This window comes from Musa acuminata, chromosome BXJ2-8, assembly GCF_036884655.1.
Source record: "Musa acuminata AAA Group cultivar baxijiao chromosome BXJ2-8, Cavendish_Baxijiao_AAA, whole genome shotgun sequence".
Lineage (NCBI taxonomy): Eukaryota > Viridiplantae > Streptophyta > Magnoliopsida > Zingiberales > Musaceae > Musa > Musa acuminata.
This window is the reverse complement of record NC_088345.1, coordinates 8,710,160-8,728,265: the sequence shown is the minus strand read 5'-3', so window position 1 is coordinate 8,728,265 and position 18,106 is coordinate 8,710,160. Positions and strand designations below refer to the sequence as shown.

At 40.8% G+C, this 18,106-nt stretch overlaps 2 protein-coding genes across 9 annotated transcripts; one reads left to right on the top strand and one right to left on the bottom strand.

Annotated features, from left to right (window-relative positions):
• Window positions 1-4,763: 4,763 nt before the first annotated feature.
• On the bottom strand, window positions 4,764-12,185 carry LOC103993229 (UPF0496 protein 4). 5 transcript variants are annotated; one of them, XM_065120687.1, is made up of 3 exons: window positions 12,031-12,078; window positions 7,368-7,578; window positions 4,764-6,041 (listed from the first exon to the last, which is right to left on the bottom strand). In XM_065120687.1, the coding sequence occupies exon 3, from the start codon at window positions 6,028-6,030 to the stop codon at window positions 4,843-4,845; it is 1,188 nt and encodes a 395-aa protein (XP_064976759.1). In that variant the 5' UTR covers window positions 6,031-6,041; window positions 7,368-7,578; window positions 12,031-12,078; the 3' UTR covers window positions 4,764-4,842. The 5 variants fall into 5 exon arrangements, with proteins under 5 accessions (XP_064976759.1, XP_009411489.2, XP_009411484.2 ...); XM_009413214.3 differs by lacking the exon at window positions 7,368-7,578 and having other exon boundaries at window positions 12,031-12,185; XM_009413209.3 differs by lacking the exon at window positions 7,368-7,578 and having other exon boundaries at window positions 11,990-12,123.
• Window positions 12,186-14,545: 2,360 nt separating this feature from the next.
• Window positions 14,546-17,634, top strand: LOC135619071 (aldehyde dehydrogenase family 3 member F1-like). Of its 4 annotated transcripts, none has more exons than XM_065120686.1 (10): window positions 14,546-14,775; window positions 14,866-14,934; window positions 15,005-15,101; window positions 15,217-15,423; window positions 15,618-15,742; window positions 15,854-15,958; window positions 16,049-16,209; window positions 16,286-16,376; window positions 16,469-16,618; window positions 17,108-17,634. In XM_065120686.1, the coding sequence occupies exons 1-10, from the start codon at window positions 14,581-14,583 to the stop codon at window positions 17,174-17,176; spliced, it is 1,269 nt and encodes a 422-aa protein (XP_064976758.1). In that variant the 5' UTR covers window positions 14,546-14,580; the 3' UTR covers window positions 17,177-17,634. The 4 variants fall into 4 exon arrangements, with proteins under 4 accessions (XP_064976758.1, XP_064976756.1, XP_064976755.1 ...); XM_065120684.1 differs by lacking the exon at window positions 17,108-17,634 and adding an exon at window positions 16,692-17,021; XM_065120683.1 differs by lacking the exon at window positions 17,108-17,634 and having other exon boundaries at window positions 16,469-17,088.
• The last annotated feature ends 472 nt before the right edge of the window (window positions 17,635-18,106 follow it).

The window sequence follows — 18,106 nt, the reverse complement described above, 5'->3', positions numbered from 1 at the left end:
CTACGCCAGAGAGAACTCTAACTATTGATATGGTTAAAAACAGTTTGCTAAATGAAGATGCCACAAGAAAAGAACTGGGTGAATCTTCTTCTGGTGCATTTGTTACTGAAAAACAAGAAAGACGTGAAAGAAGTCATAGTAGAAACCCACATGGATATAGAGGAAGATATAAGTCTAGAAGATATATCAAATGTTTTCACTATAATAGGCCAGGTCACATGAAGAAAGAGTGTAGGTTTTGGAAGCGAGAACAGAATGAAATGAAGAAAAATGAGAAAGAGACCAATACAGTTGCTACTGAAGGTAATATCACTATTGTTTGTGATGACGGTTGTGTCAGTCTTGTAGCTCAGGATAGTAATTGGGTAATTGACTCTGGTGCTTCATTTCATGTTACTTCTCATGGTGATTTCTTTATATCTTACCCTGTTGGTGATTTTGGTAATGTCAGAATGGGAAACAGTGATACATCTAAGATTGTGGGTATTGGAGATATTTGCTTAGAGACCAGTATTGGGAGCAAATTGATACTCAAAGATGTAAGGTATATTCCATATATTTGTCTTAACTTGATATCTACAGGCAAACTTGATGATGAGGGCTTTGCACATTATTTTAGTGAAAGTAAATCGAAACTCACTAAATGTTCTCTAATTGTGGCAAAAGGAAAGAAAATTAATTCTTTTTATGTCATGGAAGCTAAGCTACACAAAGGAGAGATTAATGCAATTCGAAAAGGTGAAAGTATATATCTTTGGCATAAGAGGCTTGGACATATCAGTGAGAAGGGACTTCAAACTCTTGCTAGAAAGCAGTTCTTACCAGAGTTGCAAGGTACATCTCTTAAATCTTGTGATCATTGCTTAGCTGGAAAAACACATAGAGTTGCATTTCAGACATATCCATCATCTAGAAGATCAGATGTTATTGATTTAGTTCATACTGATGTTTGTACTATGCAAACTAAAACTCTTGGAGGTGCTCTTTATTTTGTTACTTTTATTGATGATCATTCTAGAAAAGTGTGGGCTTTTGCTTTGAAATCTAAAGAATAAGTACTCGATGTTTTCAAGGAGTTTCGTGTCAGTGTTGAAAGAGAAACTGGTAGAAAACTAAAATGTATTCGATCAGATAATAGTAGCGAGTACAGGGGTCCCTTTGAGAATTATTGCAGGTTTCATGGAATCAGGCTTGAGAAAATAGTTCCTAAAACTCCTCAACAGAACAGTGTGGCAGAAAGGATGAACAGAACCATTGAAGAAAGGATTAGGTGTATGCTTTCTCACGCCAAGTTACCAAAGTCATTTTGGGGGGAGGCTATGAGAACTACAGTTGACCTCATAAATCTTTCTCCATTAGTTCCTCTAGAAGTGATGTTCCAGAGAGAGTATGGAGAGGAAAAGATATATCTTATAATCATTTGAGAGTCTTTGGGTGTAAAGCATTTGTTCATATTCCCAAAGATGAGAGGTCCAAGCTTGATAGTAAAGCAAAAGCATGTATCTTCTTGAGATATTGTCATAAAGAGTTTGAGTACAGATTATGGGATCCAGTGAACAAGAAGATTATTAGAAGTAGAGATGTTGTGTTTCTTGAAGATCAATTGTTTGATGATGGTGATAATATTGAGAAGCCAGAAACCTCTGTTTATATTCCTTGGAGTTTGGGTCCAGTTCCTTCACCTGTAGTTCATGATGATCATGGGGGAGATGAACAAGAAGATCATGGTGAGAATGTAAGTGATGATACACATACAGTTGATGATGCTGAACCAACTGAACAAGCACCTCCACCACCAGTTGAGATTTCATTAAGAAGATCCACTAGAGAGCGACAACCCTCTACCAGATATCCTCCACATGAGTATGTTATGCTTACTGACGGGGGAGAGCCAGAAACTTACTAAGAAGTTATTCTACATGAGAATAAAAATGAGTGGGTTAAAGCCATGCAAGAAGAGATGAGATCCCTGCTTGAGAACCACACCTATGACTTGCTAAAGTTGCCTAAAGAGAAGAAAGCTCTCAAGAATAAGTGGGTTTACAAATTGAAGACCGGAAGCAATAGCTCACAACAGAGATACAAGGCACGACTAGTTGTGAAAGGATTCAGTCAGAAGAAAGGTATTGACTTTGAAGAAATATTTTCTCCGGTTGTAAAAATATCCTCTATCCGAGTTGTTCTTGGTTTGGCTGCCCGCTTGAATTTAGAAGTTGAACAACTTGATATGAAAATAGCATTTCTTCATGGTGACTTAGAAGAAGAAATTTACATAGAGCAACCAGAAGGTTTCAAAGTCAAGGGAAAAGAAAATCTGGTATGTAAGCTTAAGAAAAACTTATATGGACTCAAACAGGCACCTAGACAATGGTACAAGAAGTTTGATTCCTTTATGATGTGCCAAGGGTATGATAGAACCACATCTGATCATTGTGTGTTTATGAAAAAATTTTCAGATGATGATTTTATTATTTTACTGCTATATGTTGATGATATGCTGATTGTTGGCCATGATGTTAGAAAAATTGAAAAGCTTAAAAGAGAGCTAAGTAAGTCTTTTGTCATGAAAGACTTGAGATCGGTGAAACAAATACTTGACATGAAGATTCTTCGTGATAGGAAGAAAAGAAAGATTTGGCTATCTCAGGAGACTTACATTGAAAGGGTTCTTGAAAGATTCAACATGAGTAAAGCCAAAGCAGTTTGTTCCCCACTTGCAGGTCATTTCAAGCTTAATTCGAAACAATGTCTTACAAGTGAGAAAGAAAAAGAAGAAATGTCCAGAGTGCCTTACTCATCTGCAGTAGGCAGTTTGATGTATGCTATGGTTTATACTAGGCTAGATATAGCTCATGCAGTTGGAGTTGTCAACCGATTTCTTTCAAATCCTGGAAAGGAACATTGGGCAGCAGTGAAATGGATATTAAGATATCTAAGAGGTACTTCCAGGTTATGTTTATGTTTTGGTAATGATGAACCTATGTTAGAAGGTTACACAGATGCAGACATGGCAGGTGATACTGATTCCAAGAAGTCAACTTCGGGATTCTTGATGACATTTGCAGGAGGAGCAGTCTCTTGGCAGTCTAAGTTACAGAAGTATGTTGCTCTATTAACCACAGAAGCAGAATACATAGCAATTACTAAAGCCTGCAAGGAAGCTTTATGGATGAAAAAGTTTCTACAGGAATTGGGCTTGAAACAGGAAGGATATACTATTTATTGTGACAGTTAGAGCGCTATTCACCTCTCCAAGAATTCAACATACCATTCTAGATCCAAGCATATTGATGTGAGATATCACTGGATTCGTGATGTGCTTGAGATGAAAGAATTACAGTTGGAAAAAGTGCATACTAATGAGAATGGATCAGATATGTTAACAAAGTCTTTGCCTAAGGAGAAGCTTGAAGCATGTAGGCGAAGAGCGGGCTTGGTACAGCCCACCATATGAGCTGGAGGGGGAGAATTGTTGGGTCCAACCCATATGTGGGCTTGGATAAATTGGGCCGTTCGAGCCCAAATCAGAGAAAGAGAGAAAGGGTAAAATTGGGTGACGGCAGCGTGTGTGTATGGGCAGTGCAGTGCAGCGTGCACAGTGAACGCGTGCGGCGTGCAGAGGAAAGAGGAGAGAGAAATAGAGAGAGAAAGATTAGGTTTCTGAGTTTTCTGCTTGACGATCGGTGGCTAAACGTTGTTAGTTTCGGCCCAAATTTTAAGTGGAGAATCCTTGCAGCAAACTCTACAATCCTAACGGTGTTGATATGCAGTTTACCCTCTCTAAGGTATTTTCCTGTGATATCCACTTTGTGAAACCTAGAATTCTCTTTTGAGGAGATCCATCCGATGATATGCTAGAGCCAAGATCTATGTTCTTTATGTTATTCTGATCCTCTAGTTATTCTAGAGAAGACCTACTGTAAACCTGTTATCATTATTATTGTTAGTAGAAGTTTGAGATGGACTACGGTCCCGTAGTTTTTCCTACATTGGGTTTTCCACGTTAAAAGATTTGGTCTCACTGTGTGATTGGTTTTTTGCTCTATTGTTTATGCTGTGCTGGTTGATATTTATATTTGGATATCAAGTTGGTATTTTGATGAGGAACCTATTTTGATACACAAAGAGGGAAAAAAATATTCCGCTTTAACGTTTATATAACGTTTATATAAGATTTATATAACGTTTATATAAATCTATTTATATAACGTTTACATAAGATTTAAAGAATAATTTGCTTTAACATTTATATAAGATTTATATAAGATTTAAAATAGAAAACCTATTTTGATAGAGGGGGAAAAAAATATTCCGCTTTAACCTATTTTGATATACAAAGAGAAGACAAATATCAATCATATATAAGATTTAACGAAGGCCTTGTTAGTTTATGTCCCTGGAATAAGAGGGGGTTTAAAGGAACCTAAGTTTTTCATTATTATAAGAATGACCTACTAAATGATAAACCATAATTATGGACTAACCTAATTCTGCTAGACTATAACTGACAATAAGAATGCTACAAAGGCATGAATCAGGATCAATACATTGACAGGTCCTAAAGATTGTCTGATAGGTCAAAATTTCAAGAAAGACAACTCATCAGAGTTGGAAAACATAGATACCTTGTAGCACCAGATAGTTGTAAAGAATTTGCACAGATGGGGCAGATGTGCATTGAACAGGTTGCAGCTTTATGACTTCCTAAAATACAGCTTTGGATACGTTTATACACCTGAGCCATAGACTTTGATACTTAACCATGCACATAATATTATCCAGTCACATTTTTATACACTGGGAAACACAATCATGACATTGGAATTCATAGAGTAATCCAGGTTACAGCCTCACCACATCAAGTTTGCTGTTTTTTGTCATGCTAGATGTTCTGAGATTACAAAGTAAAGCATCACGTCCAGTTAGTAAAACCTGAAATAAGTCATTGACTTGTTGTGAGAGGGAATCTAGCTCATGGCCAAATACCTTCCCTCCATCTGTCAAAGCTCTCATGCATTCTTGCAACCTTCGCCTACCTTGGGAGTCAGCATCGTTTCTTGGTGTGTCCATTTCATCCTTGTTAAGGTCAATGCTTAGCTGTGCTGGTTCTTCTTTATAGGACTCTCTTGGTGTGTTCAACTTGTCTTTGTCAAGGTCAATGCTCGGCTGTCTCGGTTCTTCCTTGTAGTCAATTCCATTTGTTAAAGAATGGAACATCAGTGCATTCATTTTGAGTGCTTCCATCTCTTTCAATATCCTAACTTTTCCACTCTGCAACTGACTCCTAATTTCCTGATTCAACAAAGATTGCAAATCGTTAAACGCTTCTAGCCATAAGAACCCATCAGCTACATGCATGTCCATCAAGGGCTTTGAGCAACCCGTCAGTAGTGCTGCAATGACACTGCAGGTGAATAGGGTCATGACCTCGACTCCATAGAGGGCTCTCATTAGCACCCTCCCTTTGGCAGAATTTTTGACCTTTGACAAACAAAGAGTGGCTTGAAGAGTCTGCAAGATGGCATGACAACTTTCTAGCTTGTGACTTGTAGAGTTTGTCTGTTTTAGCCAATCATCAAGTGATACATGGGCTCTCCTCAATTGTTCAGATGAAGGAACACTAGTCGAGATGTCCAAGATATGCAGCACATATCGAAGCAAAAGATTGCTTTGATCAAGTCGGGTAAGCTCAGCGCTCAATGCATTGCAAATGTCAAGCACCTTCACGCTGCTGTCCAAGTACATATCAATCCAATTCTCATCCCAATCAGAAACAGGGAATTGAAGTTCCATTATTAATGCCTTAATGTTAGTGTGGACCTCTGATATGGATTTAATAGCGTGTCTTGTCCAAGACAAAGAAAACACATCTGAGATTTCCTTAGGCCGAAGTTTTCTCATGTTTTCTGCAAGGTTTTGCTCAAAAGAACTCAGTAAGGCAAGAAGCCTTGATGAACCCTTGTGAGCAGTAACCCGGAAAGGATTTCCAAAGTGGAAAAAGATCCGCTGTCCATCATGTGGTCGGCTCATCTTTTATTGAACTGCAGAAAGAAAGAAACTAATCTTTAGAACAATTTAAATAAGTTAACATGATAAAGAAAGCACAAAACACAGAAAGACAGATGATCAAAGATATTGTCAACATTCTTTTAAAGAACACTTTTAACAGCCAGAACTCTTAAACAACTGATCAGTAAATCCAAGAGACGAGTAGAGTGACACAAACAAATCTTAGTTGTTGCTCTCACATGCCCTGAAGTAATCAAGAGTTAACTTACTTCAGTATGGCACATATTGGTTTAACTTGTTATGTCCCACAAATTAAAAATGCTCTGTAAAAGGAACAAGGTGCCCTTGTTGAGCTTTTAGTTCATCTGATACTGCATACAAGCATACAAAGTGGAACCCTCTCCAGTTCTGGTTCCTTAGAAATATATGTTGTTTGTAGTATATGTGTGAACTTTTTATTTCATAAATTTATCAAAATTCTTACTATAATTTTAATAAATCATAACAACTACAATACAGGTGTCTTCAGATCATCTCACTTACGATAAAAATCACCAACCCAGTGGATTTTCATGCTTCAGTGTTTCATTTAATCACAAAAAACATGCACCCCAATGCATCCTAGTGTTCTAATTGTTAATTTAAAATCCAATGCTTCAAATAAGTGTTGGATGCAAGCCCACTGTTAGACAGAGTGCACAGCAGTCTTGAAGTCAGATCAGAACTTTGGCTGATCAAACTGACTTTCAAGTGAAATCAGTTGCATACCAAGCTGATCTCAGCAGGCCTACATCAATTTTGATAAGTTGACATAATAACAGCTTGCACTCTTGTCACCACCCATAAGAAACAGAAATTTAGGAGAACTCTTAGGCCCTAGAAATAAGATACTTTATTTCATTCTAAAACTGCCGCAATGCTGTGCTAACTTTTTTATTTTTTCATTCTGGAAGACTGAAGCTGCTGCAACATAATTGTGCCTTTGCTAATAACTAAATGGTAGAAGTCTGATAACTTTGTAAACTTCTGCAAGATATATTGGTGTAAGTTGTTAAGCAAAATATAAGCTTGACATGTTAAACAGAATAGAAGGGAAAAAGAATCTATGACTTCATTAAGCTAATAAACGTGACTTAGACAATCATGCTAATAATCAAACTGAACTCTGCTGCTACTTTTGCTGCTCCAAGTTGGTCCAAACATCAGCCTAAGTTTAATAATCCAACAGAAGTACTTAATTTATCAAGTCTCCAACATGTATCCAAGAAGTAATCCATGAGTACCAGCATGCAACACTAAACCTTTATGTCTAATAGACAATATTTGAGCAAGATAGTAAAATGTTACGGTAAACTCACACTCTGCTTCTACTCTAGATATCTTTCCTATTTCCATCATTTAGATAAAACTTGACCAAATGAAAATTTGCCTGACAGAAAAGCAATCAACAAACACAATCGATTTGCACATAATCCTTATTGCCAAGATATTTTTGATGAATCAGCTAGTTTGATAGAAATACTCCTCAGAAAATGACCAAGAAGATAAATCAATGCCCATTGGTTGTCCCTATTCAAGGCAAGTTCATGCTGTTAGAGCTAGCCCCAGGAAATTTACCAAAGGATAATTTTGGTAACCCAACAAAGACAATAAAGCGGAAAAAATAAAAGCGATAAGAACATCATATTTACGTGGTTCGATCAATTGACCTATATCCACGGACGAAAGAGGAGCAAATCACTACTATAAAAGAGGGACTATTACAAATGTCTTAGGAAGATGTTCCTAGGCCATAAAACACCCGAATCTATTAAACAAGAAAAACCCAAACTATAAGCCCAAACTATTTAACTGAGTGTGGACTTAAACACAAAGCAAACACTTACGTTTTTCTTGTGGTGCATCTGACTTCAAAGCTCGGGCCTTTATTTATAGTTTAAATAGGAGATACCAAACTTGATTTTCTTGATGTGGGACTATATGAGACTTGCTAAACTAACAAATCTCCACCTTAGCATGTCCTAACAAAACTTGTTCCACCTTCTTCACAAAAGCCTCAACGGGCAATCACCAACAATGAACACCAACCAAGTCCAAGCACTGCTTGAACTTGTAAACCGGAAGAGGTTTCGTAAGCATATCAGCTGGATTGTCTTTCGTATGAATTTTCTTACCCGAAGGCGACTTCACAAGATCCCAAATTCTATTCTGATGGAGAGATTCAATTTCTTCATTCATCGTGATCAACCACTTAGTGGAATTATCACAAGAAACTGTATATGAGTAGGAAGTAGGCTCACCAACTTCACTTGTTTCTTCTGCAATAGACAAAGCATATGCAACCAAATTTGTATATCTTTGTGGTGGTCGAATATTTCTCCGTGGTCTATCCTTGGCTATAGAATATTGCTCTTCCTCTGGATCAACTTCTTCAGTAGACTCAGGACTATCTACTGGTATTCTTTGAGTAGAAGAGTTAGACTGAAAAGAATTAGAACTACCAATCTCAAGCTCCACCTGCTTCTACGCACTATCATTTGTACAACTAGTAGATTCTTCTTTAGAAGATAACATAGACAATTCATCAAAAATAACATCTCTACTGATTATAAATTTTGGAGATTTGGGATTAGAACACCATAATCTGTATCCTTTCACCCCAAAAGCATACCCAAGGAAAATGCACTTTTCGCTTAAGGCTCTAATTTTCCTTCATTTACATGCATGTATGCTGGACACCCAAAATTTTTTAAATCAGAGTAATCAGCAGGAGTACCTGACCAAACTTCCTCTGGACTTTTAAAGTTAAGTGCTGCAGAAGGAGCGCGATTGACAATGTAACATGCCATATTAATCGCCTCTGCCCAAAAGTCCTTTGTCAACCCTGCATTTGAGATCATACACCTTGCTCTATCTAAGAGTGTTATATTCATACGTTCGACCACACCATTTTGTTGAGGCGTCATCCTAACAGTGCGATGCCGAACAATTCCTTCATTTTTACAGAATTCATCAAAGTCACCTTCACAAAATTCTATGTCATTATCTGTTTGAAGCTACTTAATCTGTTTACTTGTTTGCTTCTCAATCAAAGCCTTCAATTGTTTAAAGGTTAGAAAAATATCATTTTTTTGCTTCAAAAAATAAATCCAAACTTTCTTAGAATAATCGTCAATGAAAGTCAACATATACCTGGTACCCACCCTTAGACTGAACATGAGCTGGACCCCAAAGGTCTGAATGAATATAGTCAAGAGTACATTTCGTTTTGTGAACTGCCGGAGAATTGAAGCTGACTCTTTTCTGCTTTCCAAAAATGCACTGTTCACTGAAATCTAGTGGCCCAGTATTTTGTCCGTAAAGTAAACCCCTTTTGCTCAATATGCTTAAAGGTTAGAAAAACATCAATTTTTTTGCTTCAAAAAATAAACCCAAACTTTTCTAGAATAATCGTTAATGAAAGTCAACAAATACCTAACACCACCCTTAGACTGAACATGAGCTGGACCCCAAAGGTCTGAATGAATATAGTCAAGAGTACCTTTCGTTTTGTGAATTGCCGGAGAATTGAAGCTGACTCTTTTCTACTTTCCAAAAATGCAGTGTTCACTGAAATCTAGTGGCCCAGTACTTTGTCCGCAAAGTAGACCCCTTTTACCCAATATGCTCAAACATTTTTCGCTCATATGACCCAAACGCATATGCCATAATTTGGTGATGTCATAATCAAACAATGATGATGACGAGACTGCAACTGAGCCTGTGACAATAGTCCCCTGCAAAATATATAAGCTACCAGACCTACAAGCTTTCATAATAACAAGGGCACTTCTAAAAACTTTCATAACTCCACCTTCAGTTGTGTATTTACACCCAAGAGTCTCTAGGGTGCCTAAAGAGATAAGATTCTTTTTTAAATCAGGAATATGTCTAACATTAGTAAGCGTCCTCACAATACCATAATGCATTTTAATTCGGATTGTTCCTCTACCAATAACATCACATGCTGCATTATTGCCCATCAAAACAATTCCACCATTACAAGATTCATATGTGGAAAACAAATCTCTATTAGGACACATCCGAAGCATATACAAACTCTGCTTCAAGTAGAGACGATTCTCCATTGTCCTCTTCATATACAAGGCTTTAAGTTTGTCCCACATGCTCTTAGCCGTAGTCCCCGTAGCTACCTCCCGTAAAACCTCGTCAGAGAGATTTAGAATAATGCTTGATCGGGTCTTCTTATCCATACCCGCAAGATCTTCCTTTGATGTACCATCTGGAATGTTCTCAGCTTCCTGTAGTACCAAATCAACTCTGTCTTGAACCAGAATGGCCTCTATCTTGAGTTGCCACATGCCGAAGTTGACATTTCTGTCGAATTTCTCGACAACAATCTTTGTTATTGTCATCGTTGTCAAAAGATCTTGAAACCAGGCTCTGATACCAGTTTGTCAGAGCTAGCCCCAGGAAATTTATCAAAGGGTAATTTTGGCAACCCAACAAAGACAATAAAGCGGAAAAAATAAAAGCGATGAGAACACTAGATTTACGTGGTTCGATCAATTGACCTACATCCACGGACGAAAGATGAGCAAATCACTACTATAAAAGAGGGACTATTACAAATGCCTTAGGAAGATGTTCCTAGGCCATAAAACGCCCGAATTTATTAAACAAGAAAAACCCATACTATAAGTCCAAACTATTTAACTGAGTGTGGACTTAAACCCAAAGAAAACAATTAGGTTTTTCTTGTGGTGCATCTGATTTCAAAGCCCAGGCCGTGATACCAAACTTGATTTTCCTAATGTGGGACTATATGAGACTTGTCAAACTAACACATGCCAATTCTCAATAACACAAGGCAAGTCAAGCAGCACAGTGGAACTCAATATCGTAACCCAACCTTAATAGATATCCATGGATCTCTAGTGGATAAAGTGACTTATTCCTCCTATGATGTCTCTTGCTCTACTCATTAACGGAAAACTTGCAGCATTGGTTACTAAAATACAATTGCAATGTGTGAATCGCATTAAACAAAACAAGGATATGAAGAGAGAGCTTGAAGGAGCAAGTAGCAGTCTAGAATTGCACTCATTTTCTATAACACGGATCCTTACAAAGACAAAGAAAAAAAAGGGCAAGACAATTGAATAATCTAATTTTCAAGGAAGGAAAATCAAGGAATACATATATTCCATGCAAAGTTGAGGACTAGTATGTTTGTCACTATAAATTTAATATAGCATACATCCCCAACACATCTAGAGACCCCAGGTTAACCCATTCTAAACTGTATCTAACATTTATTTTGTTTGAATTAGAGAAGCATATAAAAGATATAAAATAACTAAAAATATTCAACATTTCAGTATTATATTTATTTTTTTTACAAATACTATTGTAAATTAAAGTTTATACTAACAGTGGCTAACTTTAAATTTGGAAGTACACATGCTAAACTTATATTTAGATGGATAAATGTTGAAAAATTACATATATAGTCTTAAAAAAGAAAAGAGAAATGTCCAAAAGAAACAGATATGAATATATCGAAATAATACGAACATTGAAGCACAAGACAATGCGCTAGCGCAAGAGGTGACAAGTTCATCATTGGGAGACGAGCATAACATTGAAAAATTGGGTTACCTTTTCTCTATCTATCTATCTACCTATATATCTGTCCGATCAACAACAGCGAAGTAATCTCCGGGAATATTATGGACGCAAAAGGTCAATTTAAGCCCAGATCTCAAAGATAAACCCCCTAGAACGAAATTAGATAGCTGACGACAACGAGAACTGGCATCTCGATCTTTATAGAGAGATCCGGCGGGACGATCTACAATTTCTGCACGCTTTCACAGATATCTTTAAATCTAAAGGACTTTGAACGGATGAAAATCCAGAAGCGAAAGAGGAAGAAAAGTAAACAGCGACGCCGAGGAGACTTTAAAAGAGAGAATACCTAAGAGTCGAAGCAAAGCGAGAGAGACTCCGTCGTCGTACCTCAGACCGAAAGAATGGTTATGCTCTGACGAAAGGAACGGAAAAGAGGCAGAAGGCAACGAGTTGAGGTGCGAGGAAACTTCGTTTATTAGTATCATTTTCTATGTCTTCTTCCCGTTGCCGTGTTCCGACTTCCAACCTTGCGGGCTAAGAGATCACATGTGTCCATCAAGACAGCAAACACCGTTTTATATGTGATAAAGAGTGGACTCCAACGGAATAGGGTTGCGGTCTTTCTTCTCTGTGGTTCGAGACACCAACTTTGAACTGGCAAGCGCACTGACCTCTGATTAAAATCACCGACAGCTGTAGATCCTCTCCAAACCTAGTTGTATTTCGAACCTTACAATGAGCGCCTACCGACCGTCCATGGCTATAAGCGACGAATAGGATTAGAAACTTATCCCGATCATAACACGAAAGCTAATTGGAGCTTGGAAGCTCGCCGAGTCAATAACAGGAAGTGGGTGAGACCCAGCTGGCATAGAAAATCATACGAACCTTTGGGTCCCGGTCCGGCTTCACCTCGGATATAAGATAGGGTCAAAACTACCCGCAATAATTACAGGGAAGAAACAAAGTTTTCTATCCCTAATTGGCTAAACATCACATCCCGATAGGTCAATCCGGTAAATACGAGTTGGCGTGCCCCTTTCACACATTGTGCTTGATTGAGTTGACCGGGAGTCAACGGACTGATGAGCCGAAAAGACATGTTTAATTGGGTCGGTCCATGGATACCCATGCAGCTCATCGACACATTGAACGAGAATCGCGAAGGGGAACCGACGAGGCCGGTCCGTGGAGACCCATGCAGCTCATCGACACATTGACTGAGAATGGCGAAGGGGAACCGACAACGGCAGGGAAGCAAAAGGGCGATAGGGTATCGAAAGAAAGGAATGGAACGAGAGAGAGAGAGAGAGAGAGCGATCTACAACTGTTATGGTGCTCTGCGTGTCCACCAGATGGAGGTCCGACCTTATCACCACTCCACTTCCGAAGCCTGGCTTTCCATCGGCGTTTGCATTAGAAGCTTTCTAGAATTTAGTTAGGAAACGGTCACTGTTGAGAGAGAGAGAGAGACCCGTCTTACAGTTTTCCTTCTCTAAATACATAAATACATGACTGGATGCAAATGTGCACACTATAATCACTGTGTAAATTGCTCTCTCTACTGCTATATATAGTAGTGCATGTGAGTGCAGAGTCACTCGGAACAAAGGAATCGGACAACACCATGTGAACCAGAAGCAGGACAACTTACATACTTGATCTATTCATGGGGTGACTTTCCTTGTATAGGTCCGTAGCCGGCAGCAGACCAAATGTTCTGGGGGGTATCGATGGAGCTGCGCCATCACGGTCTTTGTCACAAACAGCTGGTGTGCAACCCTCGGGCGTATGGACGTATGATAATATCCTCTTCATGGAACGCGGGATCATGAGCCCGCCGCTAGTTGTTGTCGATGACGTGAGACGAGCGCGTGACTTGAGTCGCGTACGGCCACCGCCCGGCCGGTGATTTGTTCTCGGGCAATTCGTCTGGATCGAGTCAAACTTTGACTCGTGTCAGGTAATATTCGGCCTTGTTGGAGTCGAGTCAGGTTCAGATCAACAGATCTTAGGAAAACATATTATTGTTAAACCCTGCAAAATCATATCGAGAAAGTTCTTAGGAAAAAAATATTATTGTCTTATCAAATTCGAGATTCAAAAACATATTATCGACTCGCTTAATCTTATTATTATGATGTTGAGGTATCAATTGCACAGTATTGAGGTGCCAATTCGCGTGATGATAATGTGTCGTTCAACGTGATGCTGAGCCATGACATATATCAATTAAGAGATCACGACGATGCAAATCCGGCCAATTGATGCTGGCAGTTGATCGTCAGCCGTCACCGATTTAAATGTACGTCATTCATCATTGTTGTCAATTCATTTAGATATCCATCAGCTTCAATTGTATTCTGAATACAGTTGTCTCTATTATACCTACCTATCTCCCTTAGCAATCGACAATTTTGAGGTTATGAATATTGTAAATGTCATCCCTTAAGATACACTGTCAGAGTCGTCTCTGGATGACTTGTGCAGTTGCCTGCAGAGCTCAGTTGCAGCTGCCCATTTCACTCGCATGAGTCATTCGTATTCAGGTCGTCGTCGTTCACCCGTAAGCAAGACAGGTGAGCAATCCGTGCAAGCAAACGCATATGGTTAAGCATCTCGATCCATCTTCTACCTTCAACTATGCTGATTCTTCTGCGTACTCGACGGAGGATTTGACTGCTGGTTCTTGTCATGTAAACTGCACCTCCCCCGTCCACCATATATCTACCGGCTTCGCTGTATGGACCGTATTAATTAGGTGATGCTAACTCCAATTTGTTGCGTCGGAGTAAATGCGATCAACTACTTGGAGCGCTTTTCACCTATCGTCTGTGGTCACCACCACCTTGCGAGTACTGCTGGAGAGGCAGTCGGTGGCCTTCGCTTAAAGAGGAGGCGGAGAAGAGATGGTAGAGAACAAAGAGACGCGGGGAGATGGAGTCGGTGGGAGTGGAAGGGGTTGCGAACGAGGTGAGGACAGCTTACGAGAGCGGGAAGACGAGAAGCCTTGCATGGAGGCGGTCGCAGCTCAAGGCTCTGCAGAGGCTCCTCTACGAGGAGGAGGAGGGCATGTTTACGGCGCTCAAGCAAGACCTCGGCAAGCACCAAGCCGAAGCTTACAGAGATGAGGCATCCATCGCCCACACTTGTCCACAGTCGTCCTCTGAATTCATTCCTCCTCCTCCTCTTTAATTCTCTTTTGTTGTTGGTCTGCCATAGGTGGGGATTCTGATCAAGTCCGTCAACTATGCGTTGGAAAATCTGAAGAAATGGATGACTCCCTGCCGGGTGTGTTTTACTTTTCCTCCTATTTCCTTTTGTTGTTCGAGCTGGAAGACGGTGTTGAGGTTGGTGACAGGTCCCTGTACCGCTCCTGGCATTTCCGACGCGCGGAGAGCTGGTGCCCGAACCCCTCGGCGTCGTTCTCATCTTCTCTTCCTGGAATTTCCCTATAGGTTTGCACTTGTATTCTCCCCGCAAGATGTTTGCGCTTTTGTCTCGGTGGTATAAACCGATATTGAGCCGTCACTTATTGTTGGACCTTTCTCTTTCGGTGACGGCTCTTTGAAGGTCTGTCCTTGGAACCCTTGATCGGAGCTATAGCTGCTGGAAACGCGATCGTTCTCAAGCCGTCGGAATTAGCTCCTGCATCATCCAATTTTCTAGCAAAAAGCGTGCCCAAGTATTTGGACAGTATGTCGGTGAAGGTCGTCCGAGGTGGCCCAGATGTTGGTCAGAAGCTCTTGGAACAGAAGTGGGACAAGATCTTCTTCACAGGTATCAAACAGAGCGCAGCGTAATTGCTTCGGTTTGCAGATTTGGGACAACATTGTGAAGGACCAAAGAACAGACCACGAATTGGAGACTGGCTTTGGGCAATCTACTTATGAGATCTAATACTGGAGTTAATTGGATAGAATTTAATAGGATATGACGTTCATCATCTTCCGTGACATGGCTTGGTTGCGCAGGGAGCTCGCGCGTTGCCCGCATCGTCATGGCGGCTGCTGCAAAGCATTTAACGCCGGTTGCTGTTGAGTTAGGTGGTAAATCTCCGGCCATCTTTGATTCCCTTAGTAGCGCCCGAGACAGAAAGGTACAGCTTTTAAACCTAAGAGAATGGTGTCATCGCATTCAAGGATCAACACGCTATGTCCTCTTTCTTCTTCATTTTAGCTTTGTCGTTCTCATACTTGGTTTGGAACAGGTGGCTGTGGAACGAATAGTAGGAGCGAAATGGGTTCCTTGCTCCGGGCAAGTCTGCATAGGGGTCGACTATGTTCTTGTGGAAGAGCAATTTGCACCGATTTTGGTATGCCGGACAAGAAGAACCGCCGCTAAATTCCGACGCAAATGTGTTCGACGAAATATCTCTGACGTGTTTTGCCCCTGCTTCTGGTAGATTGATCAGCTAAAAGCCACACTCGAGAAGTTCTACCCAAGATTTGATTGCTTATCCAGGATCATCAACGAGCAACACTTCCAACGTCTAAGCAATCTTATCAAGGATCCGTCGGTCGCCGCCACCATCATCCACGGCGGCTCCCTCGACTCCGAGACACTGTGAGTACCGACATGCTTTCCCTTGTCGTCTTCGAGAACGGAGCATGTAACGAGAGAATCACCTGCGTCTCTGCAGGTTCATCGAGCCGACGATACTGCTCGACCCCCCGCTGGATGCCGAGATCATGAACGAAGAAATATTTGGCCCGCTGCTTCCCATCATCACCGTGTGCGGAGCTTCCATCACCATCTGCATCTCGTTGCTTTTTGATGCAGCATCGTTCATGTCCAGGTTCTGACGCTGCCCTCTGGTTTCCAGCTGAAGAAGATCGAGGACAGCATCGAGTTCATAAGGGCCAGGCCAAAACCCCTCGTCATCTACGCATTTACCAAGGACGAGAAGCTCAGGAGCCGGATCACAGCTGAAACATCTTCCGGAAGCCTTACTTTCAATGACACCATGATCCAGGTACTTTCTCTCTGTAACCTAATCTTCATCACTCCATGGCATCGCTCGCGATCCTTTCACTGTCTCCTTGTAGTTCGCTTGCGACGAATTGCCATTTGGAGGAGTGGGTGGGAGTGGGTTCGGACAGTACCACGGCAAGTTCTCCTTCGACATGTTCAGTCACACGAAAGCCGTGCTGAGGAGGAGCTTCCTGCTGGAGTTCACGTTCCGGTACCCGCCATGGGATGCATGGAAGCTGCCCTTCATGCGATCCGTTTACCACTTCGATTACGTCACTCTGCTCCTTCGCCTGCTGGGCTTGAAACGAGGCTGATCTCCACACGCAGCCCACTGCTGCTTGCTGCCATGATCACTGCTGCTATTATTTGTCGAAATAATAGACTTTATTTACCTTTTGACATTATCAATCGATAGGATAATACAATAATATAAAGATACAAAAATAGAAATATAACTTTTAATTATTTTTATTTCTAAATAATCGAACAGTCGAAGGAGGTGATGACGTCACCCACAGAAAAGCATGTTGCACGGTGTGATCGATTTGATGTAGCGTAAGCGTAACTGCAAAGGCTCCTATTCCAAGTACGAGTCGTCCAGCCAAACAGAAGTGGGTCAGTGCAGCGATCGACGGAACTGATTTCAATTATTGCACCGAATACGAAGTGCCACCTGCAACTTAGACAGACTACAAATCCGATCATCGCTGGCGAATAAGAACTTTGTCTCCCATTGCATTTTGACCCACACTTCACACTCACAAAGGAGAATTGACGTCCAAATTTCATCAAGGAGTTGGGGATCGTACGGCCATCGTCGTGCCAACAAGGTTGGGTTGCTAAAAGCAGAGAAGGAAGAACAGCAAAAGCTGCTTGCACGTGGGAGCAGCACCCTCCCCACGTTACTCCGGTCAAACTTTTCCAGACTGTTGTGCATATTTATAGAGAGAGAGATACATGTATTTTTATGTATCTCTTGCCTTCTAAGCCTCTTAAAAGGGATTCATTCCTTCCGTCTCTTCTTGTGTCAGGCTGCTCCCCTGCTGCGCCTCCCGTGTCAGCTTACCCCAGCGATACAATTACTCGTTAATGCCTTAATCGTGCGTGTACAGGTGTCCGTTGGACCCATCCGTTCCAATAGAAGGTACATGATGGTTTAGCAAAAAACGTGGTTGATGATGGTATCGACTAGTGGACAAATGTGTAGTTGCGGCTGCCATCAACGCTGTCTTGGCTGCTACTGCACCCAACCATAAATAACGGTGAACACAGAGACAGTTAATGAACACCATCTGAAATCAGAAAATGAGAGCATCTGTAAATTATATAGGTTTGGTGTCGCCTGGTTCGGCCTTTTCTCCGGTCGACCCAAATATTGCCGCAATAGAAAACTCCCTACAGTAATTCCCGCTCATTCACTTAATTTCAAAGCTTTACTCATTGGACAGGATCCCCTGCGATTACGGTGACGGTTCATCTCAACCAGCGG

Excerpts from the sequence above, each read along its gene's own strand:
- LOC103993229 (XM_009413214.3), bottom strand. The coding sequence starts at position 6,030 with ATGAGCCGACCACATGATGGACAGCGGATCTTTTTCCACTTTGGAAAT.
- LOC135619071 (XM_065120683.1), top strand. The coding sequence starts at position 14,581 with ATGGAGTCGGTGGGAGTGGAAGGGGTTGCGAACGAGGTGAGGACAGCT. Across the intron at positions 14,776-14,865 it reads CCGAAGCTTACAGAGATGAG|GTGGGGATTCTGATCAAGTC; the intron begins GCATCCATCGCC and ends GGTCTGCCATAG. Across the intron at positions 14,935-15,004 it reads AATGGATGACTCCCTGCCGG|GTCCCTGTACCGCTCCTGGC; the intron begins GTGTGTTTTACT and ends GGTTGGTGACAG.